Below are 16,570 nucleotides of genomic sequence, written 5' to 3'. Positions count from 1 at the left end.
CTGTAGATAAATACACCACCCATCCAAACCCAACTTAAATTTTGCTAAATTCATAATATAAACCCTAAGTTCTATTCAAGTTTAATCATAATTGTAAATGACTACTTGGACTATTTAGTCTCATGATTTTTTTTTGTTTTTTAAAAATATTTTTATTTAATATTTAATAATTATGTACTTTTTTACTAGTATTGTATAAATTTGATTAAATTTCTAGATATAAACAACTTTGAATATTGGTAATCAAATTTGGTCTGTATTTTAAATAAGTTTTATTTAATTTTATTTTTTGGATCTAATATATTATTCAAATCCTCTAAAATACCATATAGACATTTGAACTTAAACAAATAGTCTAACCCTTAAACAAATTATTTTTATAATTTTTAATGTTAATAACAATTAGATTATATAAGATATTAGGGGTGACTATGTTGACGATTTATTTTATAGATGGCGCAAATATTCTCTAAAAATGGTAGTTTACATTGTAGATAATGCGAAGAGTCACTAAGTTGATCATTTATTTGAGCCAAGAAATTATTTGATTAGAAAATGTATGTAGCCTTCTTTTGTTTTTCCTGGAGAGGATTGGGGTTTGATCATTCATCTCATAATCATATTTTTAGAAGATGTGATATTTTTTTGGGGAGTTAATATTAATGAGATTGAGTTTAGTGGTTTCGCAACGATGCCTTATTTATAACGGTGTTTGAAAAGGTACTTATGTGTAAATGTGTAACAATTATATAAATTTAAATTTAGTAAAATAAAAGTATGTATTGAACCTATGAAATTAATCATATTTAAATATATAAAAAAATCAATTAAACTCCTTTGGTTAATGATTCCCGTTTTATTCATATTAATCGTTAAAATATAAATAAAAAAATCAATAAAATAGAGATATGCAGTAGCTTTTGATTTAATTTTTTACTTTTAAAAAAATACAAAAAATACTCAAAGATCATAAAATTTATAGAAATATTATAGAAATATTAAAATTAAATAATTAAAACATTGCAAAAAAAAAGTAAAATAGAAAAGATTTAAAAAATAAATGGAAAAAAGAAAGGTTGAGTTGGGAAGTAGGAAATGAGGAAACAGTTGGAAATAGAAACGTAGTTTGTTCCCAACTCAGGGTGGGTTTGGATGGGCGATTGGGTGTGGTGCGGTGCATTTAGTTTACTTTTTGTCTCACGCTACAGTATCGCTACAGTATCTAATCTCACCGCCACCGCTATTTTTACACTAACCGCAAGTAAACGCACCGCCCATCCAAACTCACGCTCAGTGTCATAAGTGCAGAAGTTGAAGCAAAAGTAAAGGCCCCACATGGGTGATTCTATCATTTCCATGAGAGGAGAAAATAGTTAAAGCCACAAAATCATTAATAACATGTCAAACAGCTGGACCCCATCTCTACCTGTTTTTGGAGCTATTTATGAAAATGACTATTGCCTCCGCCTCCGCCTCTTTTTTTTATACAACCTCACTTCGATTTATTACTATTTATTTAACGGATTTTATATTTAATATGATATATTTTATTTGAGTTTTTTCTTAAATTCCGCAAAATGATTAAAAAATATTTTTTACAAAAAAAATATTTTTATAAAATCAATAAAATTTCATAAATAAATATATTATCATGAAATGTTTAAACTCACAAGTAAAATCAGAGATCAAATATTAACAAAATATACATAATAATTACTTTAAGATAAGAAAAACATATACAAAAAAATCTCTAAATGTTTTTCTTGGTTCTCAAGATACTGAGCTTGTGTAAATTTGTAAAGCACAAATGGAAACTTGACACATGGTGGATACTTGTATGAACAATGGGCCATCATCATTTGCCAGTCTGTGGGTGTTGTGTTGGGACGACCATATATTCTCAAACCTTTTTCCATAATTTATTATTAGAAAGCGTTACGTGTACGTTGTAAAATGAGTGAATTTTTTGTCTAATTTAAAAATTTGGATTTGTGTTTGAATAATTTCTTTATTTAAAAAAAAATACAAACGTGTGTGATTATATTGGTGTTTATGAGTAGAACAATTTTTTAATTAACCTTGCACTTCAGTCCTGGTGTTCAAAAAATTTATATACTAATAAAATTCCTATCAAATTGGTAATCCTGATGAATATTTCTCAAGGAAGAAATTAAGAAATGTTCAAAATTTAAGAAAAAAACTCTAGATAAATTAGATTTTGTTGGTATAAAAGGTTGGACTTTCCATTTTTGGGTACATTATAGTTCACAAATTAGAGAGATGAATTGCTTTGATTTCAATGCTAATTGGGGCTTTATTGACGGTAAAAATATGTGGTAGGTCATCATATTATACAGACTTTTGAAATTAACCTTTTCACTACTTATATTATTACAAAAAATCAAACAAGGCACAAAATTGATTTGGACATTAAATCATGCAGCAATTACTAATCCAAGTATTTGTCTCAACTTTGGAGTGCAGATCTTAACTTTGTTTCTAAGTAACCCTCGTTAGGTTGGTTACATCAACTAATTAAAATAAACCTAAACAAGGTTTACCTATCAATTGAGCACATCAGGAAAGTTTTGGATGATTACCTTTTAATGATCATACCAAATTGTAGCTGGATCAAATAAAAATTACATGTTCAGATCAATTCTGGTGATTTCGAGTTACATATTCAGATTGTTTATTGTTAAAAGTATTTCCTAATTCGGAAAAGTTCAAGTTTAAATTATTGAATTTTATAAAAAAATCGAATTAGATCAAAGCTCGAATGATTTAACTATTGGTTTCGGATCAGCGTCGAGAACAACCATATATACCAAAGGGAAAAATAATAATATATTGGCTGCGACAATCACTTGGTAATTCCATTACTAAGAAGCATGAAAACTGAACTATCACCGAACTATTTTGGTAGCTTGAGCAGCAGGTCTAAGACTCAAGACTCACTTGGAAGAACATTGAAAAAGTGATATACCTCATCTTCATCAATGACACCGACCTCCGTTGCGCAGACCGAACAGTGGACCGACTTGAATGTTTCCCCACCAGCAGCAGCAACTGCTTCACCCTCAACAGTTTCTCTTCTTCGCTTGCCTCTTTTTGGTTTTACCCTTTCTTGCCTGACTTTTCCATCTTCAATCTTGCAGTTCGCAACAAAAATCGCCCTGTATTGTGTCACATATTTTTCATGCCTGCAAAACCCCGATTAAGCTTAGCTTAATGGCAAGAAGAAATGCACGTTTCAACTGCATCACAGATTTCTTGATAATGCTACAAAGAAGAATAGAGTCTCTAAATCACAGTAAAAGGATATTATGCTACATGTAGCCATTACATAAACAAAACTACATAAAAGCTGCAAAGTAATTATTCTCTCAAACCAAAAAGAACCATAACTTGATGCAAGGAAGAAATAGCTTGAGGTCGTATCTTATTGCCAGAAGTTATATCACCGGAAGTTAGCTTTAGCGCCTGTTTGAGCTTGGTGTCACTTGACTTAGCTATACTTTGTAGAAAAGTACATAAAAACCAAACTACAAAATAAACAACATATACTTATCAAATTATATTAGTAATTTGATCTTTTTCATTTAAATAAGATTATTTTCCTCATATATCCACTCTTCTATTTTCACTCTTGGTATATTCAGTTATTTAACATTTTTCATCATCTTTTACATTTTTTATTCGAAATATCTTATTTTCATTATATGTTATATATAATTTTTTCACTCAGGGAGTGAGTGTACATGTGACTGTGCGGTAAGATAACATTACACGATCAAGACAAGCCAAATTTCAATTTGACTCGACATCTTTACAATACGTCCATTTCTTTTCCCGATACTATCATACACAAATCACAATTGTTAAGAAAATGTTCGATTCAGACTTAAAAGAACTTGCAATAACGGAATAGTGACACATAATGATAGGACAATGACATGAAAACTGATATGCTTGATGTAGCTAGACAATATTCAAAGACCAATGTCTGATCCAATGTGTATCTTGGTTTTCCAATGACTTGCATATTGCCAAAAACGGAGAGATTAAATGTACGTACCGTTGACACTCAAGGCAAAGGGTGGTAAAACAAGCAGGACAGCTTAGCACGGCATCAGAAACACAACCTTTCCTCTTACTTTGGACCCATAATTCATCTTTGTCGTCAAGGTTCGGGTCATAGAATTCTGGTTTGATCGAATAGTCTATCTCATCATCGTCAGAAACTGAAAATGCACACAGCACAATCAACAATTCCGATTAGATTTTATGGAAGGACCAGATATTAATATGCAGATGGACAGTTCCACAACAACTCATGTTCATCATGTATACTATAAAAGAAAATTTATCTGCTCTTTCTTCAATAACAAAACTGAAAGAATAGCTGCTTCATATTATTGCCACTTCTTACAAAACCAAATATATTAATGAATTTAGGTAAAAACATCTCTCCTACCCTTTTCAATTTTAATATTAAGCAAATTGGCCCCTCTCAAAAAATCGAAGCAATCCAGTCCTTGTAATTTCGAAAGTGAGCAACCAAGGAAAATTAATCACGACATTAATGTTTTTCATCAATTATATGTAATTTTAATTGGTATAATAACAAATAAGCCCTCAATATTTACATATTCTGTCAATTTGGTCTAGATTCTAAAAAGCTTTATCTGAAAAAAAGTATAAAAATTAAAAAAGAATATATAAAACTTTAGCTTCAAAAAATATATAAAAAGAGACAGGATATGTAAACTTTGAAGGCTAAATTTGTTGCTATACCAATCAAAATTATCTAAAATAGACGGAAAAACATTAACATTAAGTGATTTTTTTGAGAGGAACCAATTTACCCAATATCGAAATTGAGAGGGATTGGAGAGGTGTTTTTACCTAGAATGTATAATTGGCTAAAATACTTCACAGGCCATTGTACTATAGATTGAAAACTAAATTACTCTATATCCTATAAAAAGGCAAATATTGAACCTGACTAAATCTAGAGTCAAGTTGGGTTGAGCTCCTAAACGAAAGACAAAACGCTACCAGCATTATTTCCTCCTTTCACAAGATTCAAACTAGAGACTTCTTGATTACGGGTACCAAGTACTCGGATCCAACAAACGTTGGTTGGTACCCTTAAATGTTAAACAATACCAACTTGTCATGTTTCAAGATAGCATGGAAAAGACTAATGCTTGGCAAGGTCTCTAGTTTGAATCATGTAAAGGGAAAACAGCATTGGAAGAATTTGCCCCTGAAATAGCATCCCGCATAGCTCGAATTCGAATTTAGTCGAGATCCTTGAAGCCAAAGAGAAAAATAGCATGGAAACGGGGGATAACCAAAATCAATATTTCTAAATACTGGAATTTAACTAATATATATAATTAGCCAACAAATCGCAACCAAACTACGAGAAATTCACTAAGAGGGCTAAATTCTCTACTGGAGTTTCAATTATATATGGTAGAGAAGCCAGTGAAGATTAAAGGAGAATAAAAGGACTAAGAGAAGAAAAAACTACTGGTTTGCTGGGAATTGGTGGGGGAATCCATTTTTGATGTTGTGGTGTCTTCTTCCATCTCCGATACTTGATTGCTACTGCAAGTGGTGGTTTTTGTCTTCTCCGTTTCCATTATTTCGTGGGTGCCCGCACTTTTTTGTTTTGCCGGAAACTGAAAAAAATTAAAAAAAAAACCGCTTACACCGCCAAGCTCACAACGAACGACGCCAGTACTGAGGGTTTAATCTGTTGCTTAACGAGCTTGACTTGGACGGCCCATTTTTCACTTATGAATGGGCCAACACCATTGAGTCCATGCCTGTACAAAATGATTCAGTCATTCTCATCAAAATAAGGAGAGATTATTTTGTGATCTCTCCTTACCACATCATTTATAGTCGCTATTAATTAAAAATAACATCATCTTTTTTTTACGTCACATATATAGTTAGTAAGAAGAGATGACGTGAAAAAAAGATAAAATATTTATTTTTAATTGGTTGAGATCATAAATAATATGTTAAGAACCCTTGAAATAATTTTTCATAAATAATTCACTTTACATTATATATATATATTAGCTGAGACCCTTCAATGATTCAATAATCGTATTTAACTTCGATTAAATTTAAAATTAAGCTAAATTAAATCTCTAAATAAACAAAAAAAAATCTTACTTAAAGAATTATCCAATTCCTTATCATTTAACTTAATGCCCACCTAATATTTCCATCGTTGATCAGTCAAAATACCAATGAGTTGTTTTGAAGTTAAGGTCACGAAGGCTTTAATATTTCAAATTTAAGTCTTAGTAAATTATGTATATATTCTTTTTAGATTTATTTTAATTTAACTCACACAGACTCTTATCTAAATTTATATAATACATCCTAGTTACTTAGAATTTCTCCATTCACATACATCAAAATATAATTAAACTTTGTAATAATTAATTTTAATTTTAGTGATTCAAATTGTATTTATAATTTTTTTTCCAAAAATAAATACATTAGTTACATAAAAAATCAGACTGAAGATATAATAGTAATACAAATAAAGAATTTCAAATTTCCAAGAAATAGTTTTTAGTACTTTTAATTTCAAAAGTAGTTAACAAAAGTATAAAAGACCATCTTACCTCGAAATTTTTAATATACAAGAAATTTATCTTAAAATATAATTATTTCGTCCCATAAATACAATTGGAAGTATTGACTAAAACTTGGATTGCATATGAAGTTTGCTCATATTTAAGCTTCGACGATGGCCAAGTTTAATCAAACTATAATGATTAAATTATTGGAAATACTCAATATAAATATACATGTTATAAACATAAACTAAGAAAATCAGATTTATATCATATTGATAAAAAATATATCCCTTCAACATTAAATTTTCCTTTTACATCAAACAAATACTTGGTTACAAAAATGTGTAAAATTAATTTACTTTTACACATTAGATTAAGAAAACTATTTGGCATATTATCACACAAGCAAGATTGACAGGGTGTCATGTAGGTATAGGATATAGTACAAAAACATTAAGAAAATGAGATAATGACAATTTTAAAAAAAAAAATTTACTTGAAACTTTGTATCAATCAAATATCTCTATGTCTCAAACATATCAATAAAAATATTACTTTTTAAAATATATATTTAATGATTGAAAATTATTATTCTCTACATTGAAACATATGCTACATGCATGTTGTCTTTCTACATTACTTTGGAACCTTTTGTTCATTTTCACACTCTAGTAGTTTGCAAATTTGAGCAAAAGGACCAAAGAATCTATACAACAAACAATGTATGGAAGTCTAATTGAATCCCACATGCAACAAACAAAGCGAATTCAGATATACATATAATACCAGCAAATGGCAAAAACTAATATTTTCTTAAAATGTAACCACTCTAATCTTAGTTCTCCATGTTTAATTTAGAACATACCCCGCTTTCCAGACATCCAAAGAGGTCGATCTATTACCACGTCTCATGATAGAAATGCCTGATATTTTGCAGCACTTCAAGGCTGCCAAAAATCAAATCCAAGTTAGGGTATATTCAAATTGACCATGAAAATGCATATAAAAGTAAATTTGAATGCAACTACTACTACTACACCATGCAAACATAGGTTCTATAGGGGAGGAGGGAAGCTCTGATTTGTGTATATCATAATTTTACTTGATGAATCAAGAAACAATAGGTTCTGTAAGTAAATGTTATTTCCAATTCCAACGCTTAAATAACAAAACCACACTTCTATATCACCTTTCCACCAAGCATGAAGGTCTTCATGAATAACATTTGTCTTAATAGCAGAAAAAATTTACTTTCTATAGACTGAATCCGCTAAATACCCAAGTTTTTTGACCAAGTACCATAGAAAACAAGTGTAGAAGGAGACAGTTCTATTAATAGCAAGTACTGTGGAATAATTGCAGCATAAATTCTTTATCAAAAAACAAATTTCAACATTTTAATCAATTTTAAAATGTGGCCTTTCACCTTTCTTGGTTGGTATAGAATGATCCTAAACCTACAAGAGATCCATTGCAGCCTAAAATTTTAATAACTATAACATTCAACCTCATTACAACGTTAGAGTTAGCTACTTAGGGATGATTGATGCACTGAGAGGTAAAATTATCAAGTAAACATGGATTAAAAAAAAGTCAACTCCACCATGGATATTTGTATTTTTACATCCAGATCGATTCATTTACCGATATTTCAACAGGATTTAAGATATGTTCAGATTGAGTTCGCCAGTATGTTAATGCAAGAAAAGCCACATGCAGAACTAAAAGTGAATAATCAAAGCTACTTGCCCTTCCAAGTATCAAGATGTCCACAACAATTTGCCAGATTTGCACAGAAGAAAAATATAATCGCTTAAGAACCTAGGCTACTAGGACCACAAGTTTATTCAAACTGCCTTTTAAAGGAACAAGCTTAAGATTGAAATATTGAACAACACCACATACACAACCTAGACATTACATGACCATCAGAACTTGCCCGGAGATTCTTCCACAATATATGATTTTAGTGTCACAAATTATATATTGGATGTACACAAATAACATACCTTTCAAATTTTTTATTTCTCACACTCAGCCACCACCCCTTTTCTCTTGCAACTTATTTACATACATTTCTAGTTATATATTGGATGTCCCAACTTAAATAAGGTTAGAGTTAACTTTTTCTCTTATGTTGAACAGTTGCCTAAATAAGTAATAAGAATTCCATAAGAAAATCACATGGTCCTACAATTTTCTGTTCTTCAAAATATTTCAGAAAACATGTCTTGATTCAGCTACCCCATCTTTCAATGCCCCTGTGAATTTCACTTTACCGAAAACTCCAGCTTACTATTCAATCTTTATGTAAGATTAGTTCCCACCACCTTAAGCCTGAAAGATTGACCACCAAGCCGTTCACAGTTAACACCAGTTAACTACATAGTTGCAAGCATTTAAGTTCAGAAAACAAACCACTTATAATACCTCCAAAATCAATGTAGCAAGTATCCATATAAAGAATTAAAAAACTAACAGGAGTGTCGAATACAAAAAATGCACCCTCAACCAAACTTGGCAAAACCATTAGTGACCTTAAGTGGTAACTGTCATGCAGTGGAAAGTAAATTATTAAAAAGACCCTTCTGTTATCACTGTAATTTATGGTTTTCATAATAGCAGCTAAGATACAGTGAATATTTAAAAAGAGCCTTGATCTCAAACTTCATAACTACACTCCTATTATAGAGATAATTACCAAGCTTTATGTATTAATGAGTGCATAAAATGAAATACTAATAATCTAAGTTCTTGCTCGAGCTTAGTTACCCTAAAAGAATGCATATATTTGATTGCTTCGACTATTACTTTTCGATCAAATTCACATAAATGACACCTATGATTTGTTAGCAAATGCTGCCAGGCCCTAAGACCTTCAAACCCTCAAAGGGCACAATCATATGGAAGAAAATTTGATGATCATGTTCATCATACATGGTAGATGGTACACAAGAAATTAAACTAAAACCCAGAATTTCAACAACCGCAAATTGAAAGGCAACACATATAAAAGGGAATATGCGATAGATATAGTTGTTAAAGAAGGCAAAGAAATAAAAAAGAACTTACAGTTTTCAATCCAAATCTTCTTGCCTGGTCTGCGGATTATCACCTGATCCTGATCCTGAACCCGACCCACGAGCCCGAAACGGCCAGGGCAGCGATATCCTAAAACTCCTCTCCGCCGTCCGATTATCCCCCGACCTCTGCTCATTATCACCGCCACTACTATCGCCGTCATTACCTCCACCAGTAGCCTGCGCCCCACGAACCCTCCTCTCATAATCAGGATCATCGGTAGGCAGCTCGTGACGACAAACAGGGCAGGAATTATGCAATTCCAGCCACGGAAGTATGCAGTCCTTGTGATAAAGATGCTTACAGGGCATTTGCTTCGCTTCAGCCCCTTGCTCGAACTCGTCCATACAAACCGCGCACTGGTTGAACTCCGAATTCAAGTTATTCTTCGCTATCTTCACCGAAGGCAGCGCGTCGATGGCCGATTTCGATGCTGGTGGGGTCCCATACCGGTTCGGATCGTTCTCAGCCAGTTGCTGGATCAGTTGTTCGAGGCCCGGTCCGATGAAATAATCCCCAATGTTCGCTGGAAGCCGAAAACCCGGCTCGGACGGATTATTCTGGATCACGAACTCGATTTGGGCTCCTCTTGAACGGAGATCGTTGAGATGGTTTTGGATGAAGGTAAATGGATCGAAAGCGAATGGGTCACCCCGGCCTGACCGGGTCGACCCGAATAAGTTAGGGTTATGAAGGTCAATTGAAGCAGGAGACGGCGAAGAATTCGTCGTTGAAGAAGAGGAAGGGAAAAGGAGCGGGAGCAAGGAAGAGAACGGATCCGATACCGACAAAAAGGGTTCGGATAACGGGTTTGAGTTCGGATTCGGGTTTTCAAAGCTAGGGTTTTCGTATTCTTCGAGGAACCCTTCGTTGCATAGAGGACAAGAAGGGTCAGCGGAAGGGTAGATTGTTACGGTGACGGTACGGTTACATTGGTAGCAAAAGAAAGGCTTGTTGGTCGCGCCGTCGGTGTTAGCGTCGCCGCCGCCACCGTGGACGCTGGCGTCGAACGACATGTTTTCAGGTCTTAGATGGTTTCAACGGGACAGCCAGAGAAATGAATTTTGCTTTCGATGTTTTTAATATATATATTGTTCTATTTGGAAAAATAATGTACGGTAATCTTAGAGGAGAATTTTATAATTAATTTATTTTGAATTTGATAAAAAATAGTTAATATTAAAAAAAAAACCCTCAAAATAACCATAAAAGAAATGTTAATTGCAATTTTCCATTTTCCGTGGAGGCTTCTCGAAGGCTACCTACCAATCTTAATTAATAAATTAATTGAAGGATTTATTTAGACTTTCTATGATCCGGGATAAGGTGGAGAGTGGGTTTATGTCTCCCTCCTCCATTTTTTTATTTTATTTTTTAGGTTAATATTTGATATATTAATTATATATTCTTTTTATTTTGATTTTATTTTATGAATTTTGAATTTAATTTATTTAAAATTTTAATACCTAAATTTAATTAAAAAACTTCCTCGAAATATTACATAAACTGTTTCATTTTATATTAATTGTATAAAATTAAATAAAATACATATTATAAGAATAACATAAAAGTAGTTTATTTATAATTTTAAAATTGATCTCTTTTTGAAAAAAATTAAATAAAGAGCTTTTTAAATCAAATATTAATTTTAAATTAAGATTTTAATTCAAGTCATTCTCACTTTTGAAAAAATATTTTTTTTATTTCCTATTAAATTTTGTCTAAGATAAATTTTTTTTCTAAAGCATTTCACAATGATAATAGACATTATTTCCAATAATTTTCAACTTTAATAATAAATTGGCGTTGTTGTTTTTTTTTAAATAAAAATAAAAATGCTAAATTATTTTCAAAATGTTTTAATAAAAAATAAAGGATTATTAAGGAAATAGTTGATATGAGGTTTGAGTAAGCACAAATATAAAAAACGTGTTGATATTTCTAAAGCATTGCATGAATGGAATGGGTAACCTATGACGGATTGACGAGTCAGAGTTTTTCTTGTGCCGGTTTTTACCAGCAACGCGTTTGATTATATATCGGAATATGTATTTTTTTTCCTGGAGAGTCCGAATTTGTGTGGAATGTATTGAGAAATGAAAATAAATACAAACTTTACGTCCAAAATAATATATAATAAATAATAAAACATATTATTAAAGTTAATTAATAATTTCATATGTATAATATTAAAATAAAATTTTAATATAAAGTTTTGGTTTAATGGTAAATTTAAGTTTTTATTAATGTATTTAGAGTGAGTTCAAATTCAATCATGTATAAATTTTTATTAATTTTTTAAAAAAATCAAAAATCAAAAATAAAAAATACCTTTAATAATATAATTTATTTTAATTACAGAAGGGTATTTTTCATAATTTCTCTGATTGAGTTGGTGCACAACCAACTTATAACACCAACTCAGTCAATGACTTAAATAATAATATAGATAAATGAAACTAAATCAAGATAAAATTCGCTGAGAAAAAAAACAAGAAATATTAACGGTCAACGAAATGAAATGAAAAAAAAATGACTGAAAAAAGTGTATTTTATGCATTGTTGTTAACGATTGTTTTACTTTTGGTCATCCGTTGTTAGTTTGAATTAGGTAATATTATTTTATACTTATTTTAGTCACTCAACTTTAAATAAAATTTAATTTTAATAACTTATTTCCTTTATTTAGAAATAATTTTATTACTTTAAAAAAATATTATTTAAGAAAAACATAAGTTTTTACATGAAATTGAGTTGATAGTATTTTCAAAACCATCTAATAATTGGATTTCGATGTAATTGTTTATAATTGGTAGTTCTCACCGAATTGAGAATAACTCAAATCCAATTACACTTCCCGATTCTTAATGTGAGAATTAGAGTAATTACATAGATAATTTACACTCAAATCCAATTTAAAAAATATTTTTTTATACAAATTATAAAATTATATTATAAGCATGACATGTATGAGTACTTGAGATAGTTATGACAAAAATTTTCTTATGTTATAAATTCTAAAAAATTATATTATAAATATAACTTGTGTATTTTATAAAGTTATAACAAAAAATTATTTGAACCCTAAAATATTTCTAAATTTATGTCTAAAAGTTTATTATAAAAATTAATTTATATGCTATAAAAATTTTATAAAATATTTATTTATAAAAAAATTATAGATAAACTTATTTATGTGTCTATGCTATATATTATAAAAATAATATACCTATTCATAAAAAAAATATAAATTTTTTATCATAATTTATTTATAAAAATAACTTTTAAAAGTAATGACAAAAAAATATTATTTATAAGAAGTATTATGAAAGTTTTGGACAATTTATAAAACCTCTTTTTATAAAGGTTAAATATTACAAATTTTATATTATTTTGACTTAATTTACTTATTATGAAAAGGGATATAACCTATCATAAGTTTTTATCTAAATTAAGTTTATATAAGTTTTTATAATTAAAGCTACCGGCTATTTGCATTGTAAACCTAAATATTATAAGGTCGATGCTTATTATGCCAATAGAAAATGTTTTCTTACACCATATAGTAGGGTATGATACTATTTGAGAGAATGGTTCCAAACACAAGTACCAAAAACAACTTGCGATTTATTTAGTTTGACACATTCAAGACTTCAGAATGTGGTTGAGAAGATATTTTTTGTTCTAAAAAATATTTATCATATTAACAATGTCACCTTAGTATGACATAAAAAAGGTGGATTGTACTAGTATGTTACATATTTTATAACTTCAATTATAGGTGGAATTGTGATAATCCATATATTTCGAATAATACATAGAAGAATGAGATATTCATAATCTTAATGATGCATATTTAAATTCAGATGATGATGAACTTGATCAAGGATTAATAGATGATGATAAGAAGCATGTGATAAACATTAAAAGTTGAATAACCCAACAGATATCTTGTAACATTCTAAACCCGACCTAAACGTTATGACCAGATCTGGGGATGTTACTACATATTATTTAAAAATTCAGGATTCATTTGACTTGTAAAGCATTTCTAGTTCTTGTTACAGAAAGTTCAAGTTTGTTTGGAGAAAATACCTTTCTTAAATATTTTGATAAATTTGTCGATTATTTACTTGTAAAACATTTACATTGCAACGGAAAAATCTTAGTTGAGTCCAGTTTTGAAAAACGCGATTTGTTATTGAAAAAATAAAATTCAACGTTTTGCAATTTTAATCTTAATCAACCAAAATCGTTAAGACAAATAAAAACAGAAAATATAACCCAAACAACAATCCCAAAAGTTTGCAAATAGTCCAAAACTGATTAGAACAAAATAAAATGGCCATACAAAATAAAACAGAAAAGTTAAGAAAAAGTTAAAAATTTTGAAAACAGGGGACACACAGCCATATGGCCAGGCCGTGTGTCACAGGCCAGACCGTGTGGATATTCTAAGTCCAGACACACAACCGTGCCCTAGCTCGTATGCTCGTCCATGTGGATATTCGAAATTATGACACACGGTCGTGTCGCGGACCATGTGCCAGCCTGTGTGTACATTCAATGTTTGGTCACACGGCCATATTGCAAGCTGTGTGCCAGACTGTGTTCGAAACTGTTTTGAAACACATGGCAGTGTTGCAGGCCATTTGTACCCTATACCTGAAAATGTTAAGACACACGACGTGTGACAACCTGTGCCTCAGGCAGTGTGTACCAAAATTTGATTCCAGGACAAGGTATAATTCACACCTATCTTAGGTAACAAACTAAGCATACAACATCTTTTATAAACACCACCAAAAACACTTCCAAACCAAGTAAAACAAGTCAAATTCATACAATTTATGTGCCTAACCAATGTGCCCTCATTGACACCACATTTAAATCATCAATTACAAGCAAAAATTTCATTAATCCTATACTTAACCAATGCGTCATTCAAAGGCACCTCACACCAAGATTAATCATTGAAATAACCAAGTTAAAGAGCATATGGCACTAACTACAATTTCCACTCTCAAACATCCACCATAATAACCAAATATAACCATTTCACCAAATTGACATTGCACATAACATTTACCAATTCACATCAACAATTATACACATCCAAAAGAGTTAAACTTATCAAACATGTTTATTTCATTCATATCTATATACAAACATTTGTTTCAAGGCAAAACACATCTCAAAAATTATATAACATTCAATATAAGTATCTTACACTAAGTTTAACCAGACTATTACTTAAAATGTCATTATCCTAGGTACATGCTAAGACACAAAAAGGAAAACGTCACCAACATTGAATTCGGGATTTGTCGTTGGATGCTGAGTTGATAGTCAAAATATAGGTACTTAACTTGCACACAAAAGAATGATCAAATACTGAATAAATTCCTTAACCCAAAGAACTACATATGTGCTTAATAATCCATCAATTCAACTATCAATCTCGTAATGGTTATTACCACATAGTGTACCATAAATTCTTCATGAACAATTCGTATACAATTCAAGCCATCTCTTATTTACCAACCATCTTCAAGGAATCGATTAAACATTATTAATATTGACCAACCTATTATTGGTACTCGATACTTGATGGATAAATTGTGACAAGTTTTGTGCCCAACACTAGTCAGTTAAATCGACAGTAGATGTGCACTGCACTAGTAAAATAAATTGACAAAGATTTGCGCCCAGCGCTAGTCAGATAACTATGATTTCAATTGTGTGCCCAATATTAGTCGGATAAACCAACAGAAATTTGCGCCTTACTCTAGTCGGATAAATTGGCGAGATCGAATGTGTGCCTAGCATTAGTCAGATAAACTAACAGAGATTTGCGCCCTGCGCTAGTCGGATAAACCGGCGAGATTGAATGTATGCTTAGCACTAGTCGGATAAACCGACAGTTACATACTTAATTGCATACTCCACAAATATCTTATTTCACAACTCAATATTTGCATATATATATATAAATGTAATTAAGATATCAAAGTATTAATTAAAAATTTTAAAGTAAATACATAGAGCTCAAGTTGAAGACTATGAACTTACCTTCGCAATAGCTATCGGTATTCGATGATGATTATTCAACAGCTTTTCCCTTCCACGATTATCGACCGATCTACTTATTTCTTGATCTAATTTTAACAATTCAATCCAATTAATCCCAACCAAAACCTTTAATAATTTAATTCATATAATCAATTCATTAGTACTATTTTACATATTAACTCTAAACTTCTACTTTTATTCACATTAGTCCCAAAAATCGATACTTCCAATTTAACATGAATTTACCCTATCCATGCTTAACCGAATTTTCCTAGAGTCCTTATAGGATTTCTTATTTCTCAATTAAACCTCCAATTTCGTGATTTTTTATAAATTAGATCCTAATGCACAATTTCATAATTTGATTTTACAAAACAATCTTATTTCACTACCAACCTTAAAATCTATCAAAACAACAACAAAAGCTTAAATTCCTCTACAATGGAAACTTCCATAAATCTCAACAATTCTAAAAATTTGAACATGGGCAGATTAACTCATGAGATTAAGACTTCAAAAACATAAATTTCATGTAAAAATAACCAAAATCTACTAACCAAATTACACATGCAATATTTAGCTCTTGGCCGTACGTGACTTCTACCCCTTCCTTTTGTTTCGAAAAATATGCTTGGCTTTCTTCTCTCCGCTAACTAATACCCAACATTATTATTAACATTATATATTCTTTTATAACATAATTTTAATTTAAGTATTATAATAACTTAACATATAATACTTATAATATTACTATAACCGTCCACAATCACATACCTATATAAATAATGGCTAATTTATTTAAT

The 16,570-nt window shown here is 30.5% G+C and overlaps 2 protein-coding genes across 3 annotated transcripts; both read right to left on the bottom strand.

The window, feature by feature from the left end:
- Nucleotides 1–2,763: 2,763 nt before the first annotated feature.
- Nucleotides 2,764–5,879, bottom strand: LOC107894054 (E2F-associated phosphoprotein). The gene is made up of 3 exons (XM_016819259.2): nt 5,543–5,879; nt 4,079–4,244; nt 2,764–3,203 (listed from the first exon to the last, which is right to left on the bottom strand). Exons 1-3 carry the CDS (start codon nt 5,652–5,654, stop codon nt 2,948–2,950), a joined length of 534 nt encoding a protein of 177 aa, XP_016674748.1. The 5' UTR covers nt 5,655–5,879; the 3' UTR covers nt 2,764–2,947.
- Nucleotides 5,880–7,153: 1,274 nt separating this feature from the next.
- LOC107894053 (E3 ubiquitin-protein ligase RING1-like) lies at nt 7,154–10,937 on the bottom strand. 2 transcript variants are annotated; one of them, XR_001683135.2, is made up of 3 exons: nt 9,687–10,853; nt 8,809–8,951; nt 7,154–7,561 (listed from the first exon to the last, which is right to left on the bottom strand). XR_001683135.2 is itself a non-coding variant. In XM_016819258.2 (2 exons), the coding sequence occupies exon 1, from the start codon at nt 10,709–10,711 to the stop codon at nt 9,692–9,694; it is 1,020 nt and encodes a 339-aa protein (XP_016674747.2). In that variant the 5' UTR covers nt 10,712–10,937; the 3' UTR covers nt 7,154–7,561; nt 9,687–9,691. The 2 variants fall into 2 exon arrangements, 1 of the variants encoding a protein (XP_016674747.2); XM_016819258.2 differs by lacking the exon at nt 8,809–8,951 and having other exon boundaries at nt 9,687–10,937.
- Nucleotides 10,938–16,570: the final 5,633 nt, after the last annotated feature.

Source organism: Gossypium hirsutum, chromosome A13 (assembly GCF_007990345.1).
Source record: "Gossypium hirsutum isolate 1008001.06 chromosome A13, Gossypium_hirsutum_v2.1, whole genome shotgun sequence".
Lineage (NCBI taxonomy): Eukaryota > Viridiplantae > Streptophyta > Magnoliopsida > Malvales > Malvaceae > Gossypium > Gossypium hirsutum.
This window is presented reverse-complemented; position numbering and strand designations above follow the sequence as displayed.

What these genes read in the sequence shown, in the direction of transcription:
- LOC107894054 (XM_016819259.2), bottom strand. Translation starts at nt 5,654, where the DNA reads ATGGAAACGGAGAAGACAAAAACCACCACTTGCAGTAGCAATCAAGTA. An exon ending in CACCAATTCCCAGCAAACCA is followed by an intron (nt 4,245 to 5,542) that starts GTAGTTTTTTCT and finishes GTGCATTTTCAG; the next exon opens with TTTCTGACGATGATGAGATA. An exon ending in CTTTGCCTTGAGTGTCAACG is followed by an intron (nt 3,204 to 4,078) that starts GTACGTACATTT and finishes GGGGTTTTGCAG; the next exon opens with GCATGAAAAATATGTGACAC.
- LOC107894053 (XM_016819258.2), bottom strand. Translation starts at nt 10,711, where the DNA reads ATGTCGTTCGACGCCAGCGTCCACGGTGGCGGCGGCGACGCTAACACC.